The 14597-nt window shown below is 41.2% G+C and overlaps 1 protein-coding gene across 1 annotated transcript in view; it reads right to left on the minus strand.

Moving 5' to 3' along the window:
• LOC104294564 (FRAS1-related extracellular matrix protein 2-like) overlaps positions 1 to 14594 on the minus strand; it is a gene marked incomplete at its 5' end in the record, with an annotated part of 63811 nt that extends 49217 nt beyond the window's left edge. The window contains 2 exon segments of the mRNA XM_009894178.1: positions 8746 to 8835; positions 10205 to 14594. Coding sequence (XP_009892480.1) covers positions 8746 to 8835; positions 10205 to 14594 — 4480 coding nt within the window.
• Between the last annotated feature and the right edge of the window lie 3 nt (positions 14595 to 14597).

Here is a 14597-nt window from a genome sequence, read left to right on the forward strand (position 1 = left end):
CATGTGAGACAGTCAAACGCCTTAAGAAGTATTTTCCTGGTCACAGCACTGTAAGTAGAAAACCCTGTACTCTTCCTCTCCATCCCAGCAGTGATCAGCCAGCTGGGATAAGGCAGTGTAAGTGCAGCCTTAGGAAGCGCACAATGGCTCTTTCCTTTGTCTACCTGGAGGATGAAGCTAACAAGGGAGAATCTGGGACCACCTTCATCAAGACAAGTGCTATCAATGCAGTGACTGTACCCCTGCATTCTGGAGACTCAGAGACTTACCTCTTGGGACAGAACCCCCTTATAACCTCCTTTGGAAAATACTGCTTTGGTTTGTAACGTCTGGTCTGCATATTCTGTCCATTAAAGTACCTTCACTTAATTTTTTACAGATGAATACCAATACTGAAATGCATTTTCTAGTTTTTCAGAATAGCTGACTGCAAAGAACAGATAACAGGCTGAAACAAATGGAAAATATTAGACTCATCTCAAAGAGGTTAATGCTGAGAAGCTCTGTCCTAATACTGACAATGAACTTCAGGGAAATTTAGGTGAAAGCAAATAACAAGTTTGCAACTTGTCACTATTTCAATTTCCATTTTGTGTAATTCAGCTTGAGTTCCAAACATCTGAAACTGAATCCCATAGTATTCTAAAAACATTTTGAGTACTATAGGAGATGCATGTTGAACAGAACAAGTCAATTTGTTTTCTGTTTGAGGCAGGCATATTATATGGAACAGGTTTATATGTCCTAACTTCCCGGTAGTGACAGAAAAAGGAATAACCACACTTTCCTGAATGTATCACACATGTAAATGGCAGGATCAATGCCTAATAGAAAAAGCACATAAAAACAAATTTTTATGTTAATTGGCTGTATGTTATTTATAAATACCTTCTGGATGCAGATTTTGCACTTTGAAACTATATTTCAATTCCTAATTGCCCATCTACATATTCAGATGATGCACCAGATGTTAAGGGAATTACAGGGGAATCTCTGCCTCGCTAATTACAAGAGTTTCAACTAGGAGCCTCATGGTTATAATTCCCATCACTGACAAAACTTATGGAACAGAAATATTTTCCTTTTAATAATACCTTAAAGAAAATTACCTACTGATGCTGTCAAAGACATCAGAAAGACAAATCACACGCCCACGTGAACCACGCACACAAAGACAGTAGCTGAATTTATTTTTGCAGAGCTCATTGATACATAACATAGGAAAAAAAGGAATGAGGTAAAGAGGAATTGCTAAAAGACATGTAGAAGAAAAAAAAATCTGAGACTGAAAGCACCAGAGAAGGACAGTAGACTGCCCAAGGCACGTCAGATCTTCAGGAAGAACATCATGGACCATCAAGTCATCAATTTCAGCAGCGCTAGAAAATTACATCCTTTAATTAAGTATGTCCTGTTCTGGAAAATAATCCTCCTTAAGGTAGAGATCAGCCTCTTTGATCTACTGCCTGTTAGAGCCTTCACATCGTTTTCTTGTCTCTTGTTTTGGGCCTGCCCTGACACTGGGTATTGATAAGTGACAACAATATGAGGAAAAAGTTAACACTTGAAATCAAAGAACCATTCTTTCCATCCCCAAAGATTCAAAACCTAAATAACAACATCATTTTTTACAAAGAGATGCTCAGATTACTAATGATGCAGGAAGCACAGAAATGTTCAGCAGAAACTTCTTTTTTATCAATAGAAACAGACTGATAGCCTTGGACTATATGAGAAGGAACTACTTTTTAAAGCAGCACAAGCCAATTCCTAAACTGCCACTAGAAAGGATTGAATACTGGTTTGTTTGTTTTGGGTTTTTTTTTTTAATCCCATGTACTCTTCAAACACATCTTTTTCAGAAAGCGTTATTTCTAAATGGGATTAACAAACGTTAGTACTCAGTGGGATGCTAATCTGTTCCTTTTGGGATCTAGGAACACATCTTTTGTGGTAATACTTGATGATAACAGGTTGTTAAAAAAGCTTAAAAAAGAGAGGAAAGAACAGGGAAAAATTTACTGAACTGAGCTTCTCAGTAGGCAGTGTCTATTAAAACAAATCCCACATTTCAATACCTCCAACTGCAAAGTTCTACAGATATCTCTGTAGATGTTATCAACATATAAAGTAGATAGTAAGTATGGAATGAGTCACCTTGTCCTAGAAAGCTGCATTTCTGAAAAGGATCTATTGTGCAAATCAGGAAAAAAATATCAATAATAAATGATTTTCCACTGCAATACTAGAGCTAGAGAATCCTTTGTTTTACAAAGGGGAGAACAGCAATTAGGAGTTTCAAGGTTATTTTACTTCTCCACATTACTGAGAATCAGAATTCAGCATGCAGTTCTGCTTTCTACAGTTAAAAATGGCCTTTGACGAAACAGGGTAGACACAGCAAAAGGAAAAAAAAATAATTACTGCCTCATTGAAAAAGTATTTCGTATTAGGAATGAAGTATACATAGTTGTCTACATTGTGTAAAGTAACGCTGTGGTAAGAAACCTGACAGCTCCAACTGGCAAACAGATTTAGGTAACAAAGCAGCACCACGTGCAGAGATACAGGTTTGGACTCTGACTGGACTTCAAAAGCTCAGTCAAAAGAAAACCAAAAGGTACTTTGACTCCAGAGTAGAAATATTCTTTCTAGGAGAAAACCAAAAGTGACAAACAATTCTTCAATCTAGCACTGTCATGAGAAGAATTTGTAGCCCAAAGGTGAAGCTAGACTACTCAAGCTTTTGTAAACACATGCATTTTCCTCAGCGAGGATGATTAATTACTAGAACTTATTAGCATGGAAAGTTATGGCTTTTCCTTTTAGTTATTTATGCTTTATTATCTAAAAAGCAAGCCTAGATATTCTATGAAATGTCTTAGTTCAAAAAAGAGGCTTCTTGACTCCGTAAAATAACTGAGTGAAATTACCTGGGATACACAGCAGAAGAGAGCAAACGATCTAGTGGTCCCCTTCAGCTGAAAACACCTGGATTGAAGAATTTACAGCAGAAATGTCTGGTTTCAAGTTCCTCTTTTTTTTTTTTAAAAAAAAAAAAGCAAAACACTACAGAAGACAACACATCAGGGAACTAACTGAAGGCTGCAAAGTTGGATTGGTGAGGGAAGAAGAGAGCAGTCAAGCAGCTTTAGGAAAGGAGACTGAAAGAAACATGATTTGGGAAAGAGGGGACATAAAACCTTGATTGCAGTGGTAGTTCAAAATGGTAAGGATTAATGATAGAACCTAGTAGCGTCAGGGCACAGGGAGGAAAATGGAACTGAAAATGTTCAAATAGGGAGGACCATTAGCCTCTGCATCCTTTTGACTCTCAATCAGGCCCATCAAGCACCTCAAGCTGTCAATCATGTTCATATACCTCGTGGGGAGGCAAAATAGACAAACTTATGAATTAAGATTTTCTTGTGCCCTGCAATTTAACTATTCTCTTCCAGGCATCTCACATTACACAGGGTGTTAAAAGTAAACTTTGCTAACCACAGTGGTAGAGAAAAATACTTCATTCTCTTCCTCTTATCTGTGTTAACAAATGACATATACTTTCTCTGTGTCCTTTACTCCAGGGTAAACAGTACCAAATTCTGTAATCGTTTCTTACTGGTCAAGTTTTCTAGGTCTCTGGTGATTCTCATTTCTTCCCCCAAGACAGTTTCTCCATTTTTTCTACATCTTCACAAATTCAGACAAAATTTGTACAAGAAGTCTAGTAGGTGACTTATTAGCACCAAGTGGAACAATCATTTATTGCATCTTAAAGACACTACTGTCATCCAGTTCCTCTATTCTAGTACGATTGTTCTCTATTACACAGTAATAAAAACTTAATTCTTGCATTAGCAGAAATGGTACCCAATACCTCAGAGAGGAGGATTAAAAGAAAATAAAAAATAAATAGATAAAGCCTTGTCTTCAGGTGTGTAACATTATTCATTTGGAAAACCTGGCTTTAGAACTGAAAACACTGTAAAGTGCATAACTTGAAACAGCAATAGATGAAGGGATGAATCAAAGCCATGACAGAAACACTTCAATGTTTTCATTCCACAATTACTCAGGTTCTCTCCTTTCAACAGAAACATAATGCCTTTGCAAACAACCGTATCAAAATAAAGCCTCCCCACCTTTTCATTCTTGAGGTCAACACAGGTAAAATGCATCATTCAGTGCTGTCAAGCATGACAGCAAATTAGAGCACACCAAAACCACATTAAAAGTGAAGGCATTTTCCCACTGAATGCAAAAGACTCCTGCAGTGCAAGTTATTTGACAAGCTTTGTTGCGTACGAATACATAGATCTTTGCTGACTAATGTTCTCAAACTTTATTAAAAATCAAAAGTTTTTGTAAACCCCTTAAAAATTCTATCTAACTTGGGGGAAGTGTAGCTTTGGTGTTTTTTTTAAGGCTGCTTGGAGATGGCTCATCAGTTAGAAATCCTTTGCCTCTTAAATGATGCACCTGTGTCTGAAAGTAGTGAAATTACACCACTGCAACATCTTTTGCAAGGTCTGCAAACTATTTTCAGATTTGTGGACGTGAGGAGAAAGATGCACAAAACCTGCCTACTAAAAACGAGCAATTTTCAGCAATAGGATGGTACACTGACTTGCATATGGTAACACATATTCGATTTGTAAAATCATTAGTTAAATTAGAGGAAATCTTACCTACATGTAAGAGCAGACAGTTATGTTAGATAAATACAGTCATTAACACACACAAACCTCACCAGATATTAACTTCGACCAGTAACTACATTCTGCCAGTTTAGGTGATCAAATTGAAACCAAGGATTGTTAACAAGCTTCAAGAATTGCCATATTTCATTCAGTTTGTGCCACAAAACCACCATTTAATTCTGCTGAAAGATTAATTTTTCACTTGCACATTATGCATTAACAAGAATACCTATTCTTAAGTGAGCAGATATCGTAACTTTTCCAGATTTTATAAGCAAGCATGTGACTTACTATAATGTTGTATTAGAATCTGCAAGAACCGTGTAGCTCACAGAATTACAAAAACCTGTATCCATCTACCTTCTTAGGTACCACCTTCAATCAAAACCCTGAAAGGTTATCAGGAATTAGGGAGCCATACTCCTTGCCTAGAAAAACATTAACAAGCTTAAAGATAAAAGGCTGAGGCTCCTTATATAAACCTCAGGGATGCCTGGATCAGTCCCTGGAGCAACTCCCTAGTGGAACAGCCTAAGTCTTTGGAAAACAAAAGCTAAGAAAAAAGGTGGAAAACCCACATATTATCAGAGAACTGCTAGGTTTTCACCCAACCACACCGCCTCCATGCAATTTATTTGCAGTAGCACCAATGAAATACAGGGGAGAAGGCCTGAGTGAAATTAAAAAGTAGAATCCATAGCAAAGCACCTGCTAACTTTAGCAGGGTCAGATTTTCATCCCGCAGACCTGGGACCACATTGAGCAAAAAGCACAAAGCAAATTCACGCTTTAGATCATCTTTTAAATTTTTCTTTCTACAGAGCCATTTTTTATTAGCTAGAAGTATATAATACAAGGTTATAGTTAAGTTTTTATGGATTTCAAATACTCTTTAGTACATTTCAGTAGGATTCCTTTATCCAAAGGGAATTCTAAGTTTTAAAATCGCATTCCACACAAGGTTTGAAAGAAGCCTGTACCAGTCCCACAAAGTTCACATCAGCAAAACGTTGTAGCTTTCAGTATCACCAAGCGCTCATTACTCTTTTGGCAACAGTAATTGAAAACAAGGTCTAGAGGGCAGCAATGACAGGAATGTCAAGAGGTTAAGTGTACTAAAAAACTACAAAATAAAAAAGGTGAACTCTACAGGTAAACAAAGGAGTTACTCATACAAAATATCACTGAACATAAACCAGGTGGAGATGCATTGGACTAACCAAGTCTAACTAAGCTAATCTTTGCATGAAAATCACCAAGGAAAAATAACAAATACTTCTGACATCAGCTATGGCAAAGTCAAAGATACACCCCCCTAGGTTTACTGCATGTCATTGCTCCATTTTAAATCTTTGAACAAACGTAATATTATGCTACTGTATACTTATCCCAGGCATAAATCATGAAAACCAGCTGAACCTTATCTACTTTGTATTCAATCTGTACCAACACTTGGCCTGTGAAATGAACTGCATTAACACTGAACACTCACAGTTCAGAGCTGCCAGCGTGCACCAATAATTAGTAGGTGAAAATTCCAGTACTTTTGCCCAAATCTTCAGTTTAATGGCAGGAATGGGAACAGTTTCCTCAAGTTAGAGGGATCGACTTATCTGAAAGCTGCCAGCCATTCTTTCTCACACATATCACTGATAAAGGTTTCCCAGCAGCTCTCTTAAATAGCAGAACAAGTAGTTATTCAGATAAAGAACCTAAGGGAATCTTTCCTACCCTCAGATTAGACAAAATGCTATTATTCAAAAGGTATACTTTCCCGTTAAAGGGTGAAACTTCTGTCCAGAAGAACCTGATTGTGTTTGTGCAAGGGAAGTGACAAGACAGAGAAAAGTACATGCATTTTCTCCTCCCATTTGGTACATATACACATGCACACTTCATTGCTCAGTTTCCTTTGCACTGGTGCAAAATCAAATGCTTTTAAGAGGATTTTTGAAGCTAGAACATGAAAACATAGAAAATAGCAGGCTCTTTCTTGAGTGTTGCTGAAGCAGTTGCAAACTGTACTAAAGCAGTCTCTCTTCCTGATGGGCCTTTCGGTATTTTTTCCTGAGTTGTACAACAGCTATTACAGTTGTGCCTTCTTTCAGGCCCTCCCTTGGGAGTTAACTGCCCCTGAAGGAATGTTTAATGTATTTCTAAGCACCAAAGCCATCAAAAGACAAACCTAGATAGAACTGCTTTTAAAAGCATTTCCTTGTGCTATAGTAGTAATGACAGCATTGACTTTTCAACCTTCTTTCCCACACCAAACAAGTTTTAAGTGAACTTCCAGATGTTACTTGCTCAGCACACCTTCCTGTAGCCATGTACTCTTCCTGTAGTCGTGCCAGTCACATCAGTATACAACCCTTCCGTCAGTACATACTTGCTTTATTGGCATAGCCGTGCACATTTATTACCACAGCTTTTCTTACTCTGTTTGTTGATATCTGGAACAGACAGATGATGAGGTAATGTAGCTGAAAGAATCACTCCATTTAGCAGAGACTGCAAGTGCTGTTAATGAAAACATCTAGTAACTGACTCCCTTTGTGTCCCTGGGTGTATAAGGAATAAGAATTACCATCTGTTCAGTCATGTCATTCCTTTTTCCCCATTGTTTCTCATCATTATTATAATACCCCACTTAGTCATGCCACAGTTAGTGAAAGACTTGTATATTGACCAAGTGACAGCAAAATAAGATGTCTGTAAGAAACACAGGTAGCAGTTCACAACACCTTCTCCTGCGTGCAAGCGAAATGTAAGCAAAAATAGACAAAGAATGCATCTCCAATCTTTCTTAAATTAATAGCCCCATTTGATTTTAATTGCATTGGTTGCACACTACTTCAAAAAGAGCTAGAAAATAATTGGCTTGTGAAATCTAGCTTGTTTTTTCCATCCTCCTCAGCTGGCCAATGTTCAACCTTTTTCTTTCAGCACAATCAGAAGAAGCACAAACCAAAAGCCATTTTCAGCCTGTCATAGCTTTGTCTCCCAATTACTCTACTGGCTCCTAAAAGAGAAGATCTTTCCAGCTGTAAAGTTGCCAAGGATACAAAATGCCAGCCATGGGGAATGGGTTGGCGCATTCTTTGCTTATGAAACAGGTTTCCTTGTTTCCTGAAGCCTGCTGTAATGACAGCTGAATGAAATTATTTGCTTATCCAAACCTTAACTAGAAAGGAAGTACTTTCTTTCAAGCGATGAATACTGTGCACATTCCCAGCTGCCTACTATTCCATCGTCATTTGTAAACATGAGAAACTCCTCCCTGACAGGACCACAATGAACCAGAGGTGTGGTCGATCTAGTATTGAAAATGTTTTTAATGTCCCTTAAGCTACATAATCTGTCACATATGAACAAAGTGACAACACCAAATGACTTGTCCCAAATGTTCAACTACTGCTTGGACAACCGAAAATACGCAAGTCACATTTCATTGTTTTGTAAGTGATACCTTCAGTGCTCTGCCCGAAAACAGTAAGTGTTGCCCTACAGATGGGATAAGGAAAACACTGGAAGTGATACCCAAGGTGCTCACGTTCCTCCTGAAGCCTTTGAAACAATAACAATCTATGCAAAACAAGGATATGCTTCTGTGTAAATAAGAGCAAAATAGACTTAACCAGCATATCTTACCATTTCATCAGGATCCCAGCCACAATCTAGATCAACTGAACTCTCCTTGTTTAACAAAGGTTAGCATTAATTTTCTCTTTTGATTCAGTAGCTGGCCATAATTCCAAAACCATCAATGCTCCACCTTGCACAGTCCTCTGTAAAGGCCACTGAACAAAGAGCATTGTGACAACAGTATATCCCATTAAGAATTCATAGCTTGCCATAGCAGTTTGCAGTAACTGTGACATTATACATTAAAATGAATAAAATATCCTGATTTCTGTTCCTATGCATTCGTAGCACTTTTAAGTATTACTTATAAAGAAATAATAGATGACTTGTTTATTTAATGTGAACAATTGCCGAGATGGTGCAATTCTAAGATATATATAATTAAGCACCTTAATCTTACCATTGTCTTCAATGGAGAAATAGAAGATGTCACTGGTAGCGTTATCACCTTCCTTCAGGATGTAGCTGATCTTCATTTCATCAATATCAGCTAAGAAAAGAATATGCTAAATGAATCATCATAGAATTTTACTACAGAATATAGGACATAGTTCATTCTACCTTTACTATTTGATTACTTACTAATAAGTTGGCTAATCTGTGGATAAAACACTTCAGCAACTAAATTTGTATAATGTGGCATGGTTTCTTATACTGGTCTATAGTCAGCAACACAACATAAATTTAGTTATAAGCTCAAAGAACAATGGCAAAAAGACAATGAGATATAGTTTTACAAATATTTGTTGTTAAATACTAAAGTCACGTCCTTGTTTCAGCACGTTAGGAAGATTTACTTTGCTATAACTAACTTGAATCTATTGGGAGTAAATATCTGCCCAGTTTTTAAAGATAAATTTAACTTTAATCAGTTTAAGCTCTTCTGTGATACACAAAACTTGCAGGTAGATTGGGAGTGAATATGAGAATACATTAAACAAATCACAAATAGGTCTGAAAGTCAGTAAAATTTTGATTTGATATTCCCAGAGAATAGGGGAATACCATCAGGATATTTCTATTACCCTAAAGTTGCAGGTGTAATATCCTGTGCCACATTTCATCAATATGAAGGCTTCAGAGAAATCTTCATACTATTCTATCCTGGAGAGATGAATGAGAGTCCTAAACCCAGCAAACTCCGTAAGATCGACTGGAGCATAGGGACAATTATAGAGAGTCTGGCTGCTGTAACTGCACCCCACCATTCTCTGAAGCTCTTCTCTCTGCACAGATTTGATGGAGCAGACCTAAAGGAGACCTCCCTACCTACTGAGCTTTCTCTGTGGAACAGAATAACACAAAATGTCACCCAAACTACTGAGGCTATACTGGGTGTCACCTGCCCATTTTTGGTTGGCGTTATGCTGTTTTGTTTTTTTTTTTTAATACCAGAACCAGTGATATGTAGAAATGTTAAGCACCTTTCCAAACAATTTTCACTGAAAATAATAGTGATTTTTGAGCCTGAGTTTAATTTTCAGGCAGGCAAAGAGATACTTCAGTCTTCAAAAAGAAACCGGTCCAGGATCTGCAAATTGTCACTTCAGATTTTATCCCATCTTCTTATGAGCAGTATTGTGTTATGTACACGGCAAGATGTACACTCAACACGCAGTAGAAAACACATTCATCCATGCACCTACAACACAGAACTTTTCTATTGTGTCCTCCTGGGTAAAACAAAGCTTTGTTTCTAAAATGCATGTATTATCATTCTGATAATTTGCGTATACTTTGTAGTTTAAAATACATTATTTTTTAAATCCCTCAAAACAAAGATTCAAAAATGATAACAAAAAAAAATAACAGTTCGTTGAGCCCAATGTTTATAAGCAAATACAACCATCAGCACCAACCTTGCATAAATGTTCTAACGCTCTCATTTCCAAGGCCAGTATTAATGATGAAGCCATGCTCCGGCCCATCTGTTATTTTGTATTTCAACAGCTGGTGTGGACTATCTCGATCCTCTGCCTTTAGTGCTTTACTAGTGATCAGGAAGCCGAGATGCCCCCCTGGAAGTCTTCTCAGAGTAGGTGCACCCTTGTTCACCACTAACTGTGGCACTCTGTTGTCCAGTGAATTGATCTGAATCCTCATCGTCTGGGGTTGGTGGACCTCCTTGCTCGTGTCAGGGAAAACATAAAAGTTTGTGTGGGTCCCATCAGTCACAGAGAAGGAGAAACTATCCTGGCTGGTTTCTGTACCATCATGTCTGTAGCTGATAAGATTTTCATTCAAGTCTTGTTTGGTGAAGCTAGTGACTGGGTAGCTGCTGTTGTACAAAATCTGTCCGTGCACTGGAACCTGAGTGACCGTGAATAGGAGTAAATGGTCAGGTGTATCCCCATCTTCCACGGTCAGCTCAAAAGGGGTGATTAGCCTGGTGTCCCCTTCCTCAACAACCAGGTCACCAATAGTTAGAATTGGCTTTTTATTGTCCACATCTGTGATGGAGACCCTGAAGGTACGGAAGACTGGGTTATGGCCATCTGTCACTTCAAACTCAAAACTGTCCATCTTCACCTCATCCTCTGCAGTGTGAATATAGTAAATCTTGTTGCCAGCAAGTTGGAGTTGAGTAAAGGAAACAACAGGTACTCCAGGACTGTCTGAATTCTCTAGATGGCCCCGGGTTGGGGACCGGGTAACACTGAAACACAAATTTTCATCAGGACTGTTAACATCACTTGTGCTGAGCAGATCAGTTGTGAGTGTCACCTTTCCACCTTCTTTCAGAGTTACACCCTTGTTGATCACCTCAGGGAAGACCATATCAATGCTACCAATAGTAATATAGAAGTACCTGTCTATTAAGGCATTAATACCATCAGTAACATCAAATTTAATCAGATCCCGCACTCCATGTAGGCCAGTATGAACATAGCGGATAAAACCCTGGTCTATGTCATCTTGTGTGAAGTTTGTGCCTTGCGTAATGTTGCACAGCACTTCCTCTTGCCTGTTCAGACGCTGTAAGAAACCCTGCACAGGTACCAAACGAATGACATAAACAAGGCTCTTGTCCTCTGAATCGATGTCTGTGGCTTTAAGGTCTCGGCTAGAGATGACCTTTGACTTGCCAATCTCTATTTCCAGTCCATTGTTTATTGCCATCCTGGGGGTTTCATCATCTACCAGGATCACCATAATAGGCACGTTCTGTTCCACCGTGTGGTGTCCATCAGTCAGCTGAATTTGGAAGCTATCTTCTTTCATTTCCGAGTCATCATGTTCATATACAATGCTGGAAGCCTCCTGGATCTCCTCCATGGTGAAGCTGTGAACAGGAACAGTACCTGTGGACAGCTGCTGCACAATCTGTCCATGATTAGGAGGGACAGCAATAACAAAACGCAGTTCATCTGGAGGCATGTCTGCATCGGCTCCGTTGAGGATGGAGGTGTCAATCACCAGGCTCATCCCCTCAAGCACCATGAATTCACCCACAAACAGCTCTGGCTTTTCATCATTGGTGGGGATGATAACAATGGAGAAAAACTGGTGAGGTGAGAAGTTAACACCATCAGAGCACTGGAAATTGAATCTATCCTCCACAGGCTCCAGCCCTTTGTGAATGCTCTGCACATAGTTGACATGGCCCAGACGAACATCTTTGATGGAAAAAGCACTAATGGCAGTACCGGCTCTAGACTTCTCAGACCCTGGGGCTGGAGAAACATTCTCCAAATATCCTGAAGTGGACTGAACTGTGACAATGCACAAGATGTCATCTCTGGGAGTATCTACGTCCTCCACATCCAGCTGATCCAGAGTTAGAGTACTCTTCCCTCCCTCAAGAACACTGAGAGGCTCTGCTGCAACCATCACTTCAGGTGCAATACTGTCTACAGGTAATATAGTTACAGCCACATGCACCCTTTGTACTGTGCTGCCTCCCATCACCCATTCACCAGCGAGGTCAGAAATGGTGAGATTGAAGGAATCATACCTCTTTTTCAAGCCAATCTCTCCACTGGTGTGAGCGTACGCTACTGCTCCACTGATGAGGTCATGCTGGGTAAACTTTTCTAATCGCACTCCACCCACAAGGATGTCACCCAGCTTGGGTGGATCCTGCACAATGAAGGTCAGCACCATGTCATCTGTATCCTCATTGGTACCCTGGATAAGCGATGTAGTAATTTCAGTAGCACCATTTTCCAGGACATCAATGGCTGCTCCCACCTGCTTGTGACTACCAGGGAGAGCAATACTTGGGTTTTCATCATCCACAGGCTGCACAGCAATCTTGACTGTGATTGGCACGTGATGTACTCCATCACTTACTTCCAACTGATAAGAATCACTGGCAAACTCATCCCCGCTGTGCTTGTAGGAGATGCGCCCACCAGCAATATCATCTAGCAGGAAAGATTCTCCTTGCACCATCAGCCCCTCCTCCAGATAACGTAGATGGCCATGCTCTGGAACTTGAGTTACAGTGAAGACAATCTGGTCTGCAGATGTGTCCTTATCTGTGGCATCCAGTTGATTGCTGGTGAGAAGGAAGCTGTTTCCCTCAAGCACAGTGAAGCCTGTATTGGTGATCTGAGGTGGCTGGTTGTCCACTGGCTGCAGGAAGAGAGTAAAGGTACCTTGAAGGGAATTGTGGGCCAAGTCCTCCACAAGGAATGTGAACTGAACCACCCGTGGTGTGATCCCCAGCTCCTGATCCGGGGGTCGATATGCCACTTTGTGGTGGTTGATTTGGGCTTGGGTGAAACGTGTAATGGAAGTCTCAGGACTGTCAGCCAACACAATCTCTCCAGTAACCACAGAGTGGTTCTCATCTGTGTCAGTTGGGGGTGTCAGTAAAGTGTACTTCAGCTCTCTGTCATCTGTATCCAGATCAGTGTACCGTAAATAGTGCTTCTTAAAGACAGTCAGCTGGTATTCCTGCACTGTCATCTGCAGGCTAGTACCTGGGTACAGTGCAGGTGGCAGGTTGTCTACTGGCTGGACTTTGACAGTGAGCACATGCTCCCCTGACTGGTTAGGGGGGTCGTTGTCATCCTGCAGCTGGAACACAATGTGGCCCGTCACTGGGCTGGCGCTGTGAGCTCCCATGTGCCTGAAGAACAACCTCCCATCGAGGATGTCCTGCTGCAGCCACTCGTTCACCACCCTCTCATAGACATGTTCATCCTCCACAAAGTACCAGGAGGAAGAAGAGGAGTCACTCTCCAACCCTACTGCACTTTCTTTGCTCTCATAAGATGCCGGTTGCTCTGCCTGACGCAACAGCAGCTCACCAAAGCGGTGGGAGTGTAGTGGGGATATTGTGGAGTCCCCAACCAGGACAAATCGGATAGAGGCATCATCAGAGTCAATGTCTGTGGCACTAAGGACAAAAGGTGAGATTTGGACAGTCTGGTGCTCACTCAGCACCAGCCCTGTATTTGCATTCAGCAACGGTGGCTGATCATCGTCAGGAGCAATGGTGATGGGGTACAGAAATTCGACCTGGTGCTGCCCATCTGCCATACGGAAAACAATGTTGTCACTGTAGCTGTGCTCATTGCCATCGTGCTGGTAAATCACCTGCCCTGCTGCTAGCTCTGCAGCGGTGAAATACTTGCGGCTGGGTGGCACACCCAGTATGTTGAGTTTCCCATATCGCAGGCCCTGTGTGACCCAGACTTTCACCTCTTTCAGATTGTCCTCATCACTGATCTCCAAGGTGCCAGACAGGGGCCTTGACTGGCCCTCAAAGAGCATGAGCTGTGGGCCAGCCACATGACTGAAAGTGGCCACAGGGGCCAATGTGTTCATGGGCTTTACCAGGATCACGAAGGCAAAAGGCTCTGAGGAGGCACCGTCAGGGTCCAGCACTTCCATTTCCACCTGGTAAAGCCGCTCCTGGTCAGAGTCCAGGGTAGGGGGCTGGTAGGCAATTTTCAGCTCCCTCACCTCCTGCTGAGAGAAGGCAACGAGGGGGTGGCTGGGGTCATCGGTGCTGAGCAGGAAGCCTTGCTGCCGCGAGTCACTGGGCCAGGAGGAGGTGAGATTGAAGATCAGGAGGTCCGGGGGGGTCTCCAGGTCCTCGGCGGCCAGCATGTCCAGGGTGAGGGCAGTGAGCGCAAACTGGTCCACCTCCATCATAAGCAGCGCCAGGAAGCTGGGCTTGGGTGGGGTGTTGTCAGCCCCTTCACGGATCCGCACCAGCATCTGGAAGTACTCCCGCTGCTCCGGCCCGGCGGCAGGCAGCACCGACACCCGCGCCGGGATGCAGTCCCGGCCGGGGGA

This window comes from Charadrius vociferus, unplaced genomic scaffold (assembly GCF_000708025.1).
Source record: "Charadrius vociferus isolate BGI_N301 unplaced genomic scaffold, ASM70802v2 scaffold21, whole genome shotgun sequence".
In the NCBI taxonomy this organism is placed as follows: domain Eukaryota; kingdom Metazoa; phylum Chordata; class Aves; order Charadriiformes; family Charadriidae; genus Charadrius; species Charadrius vociferus.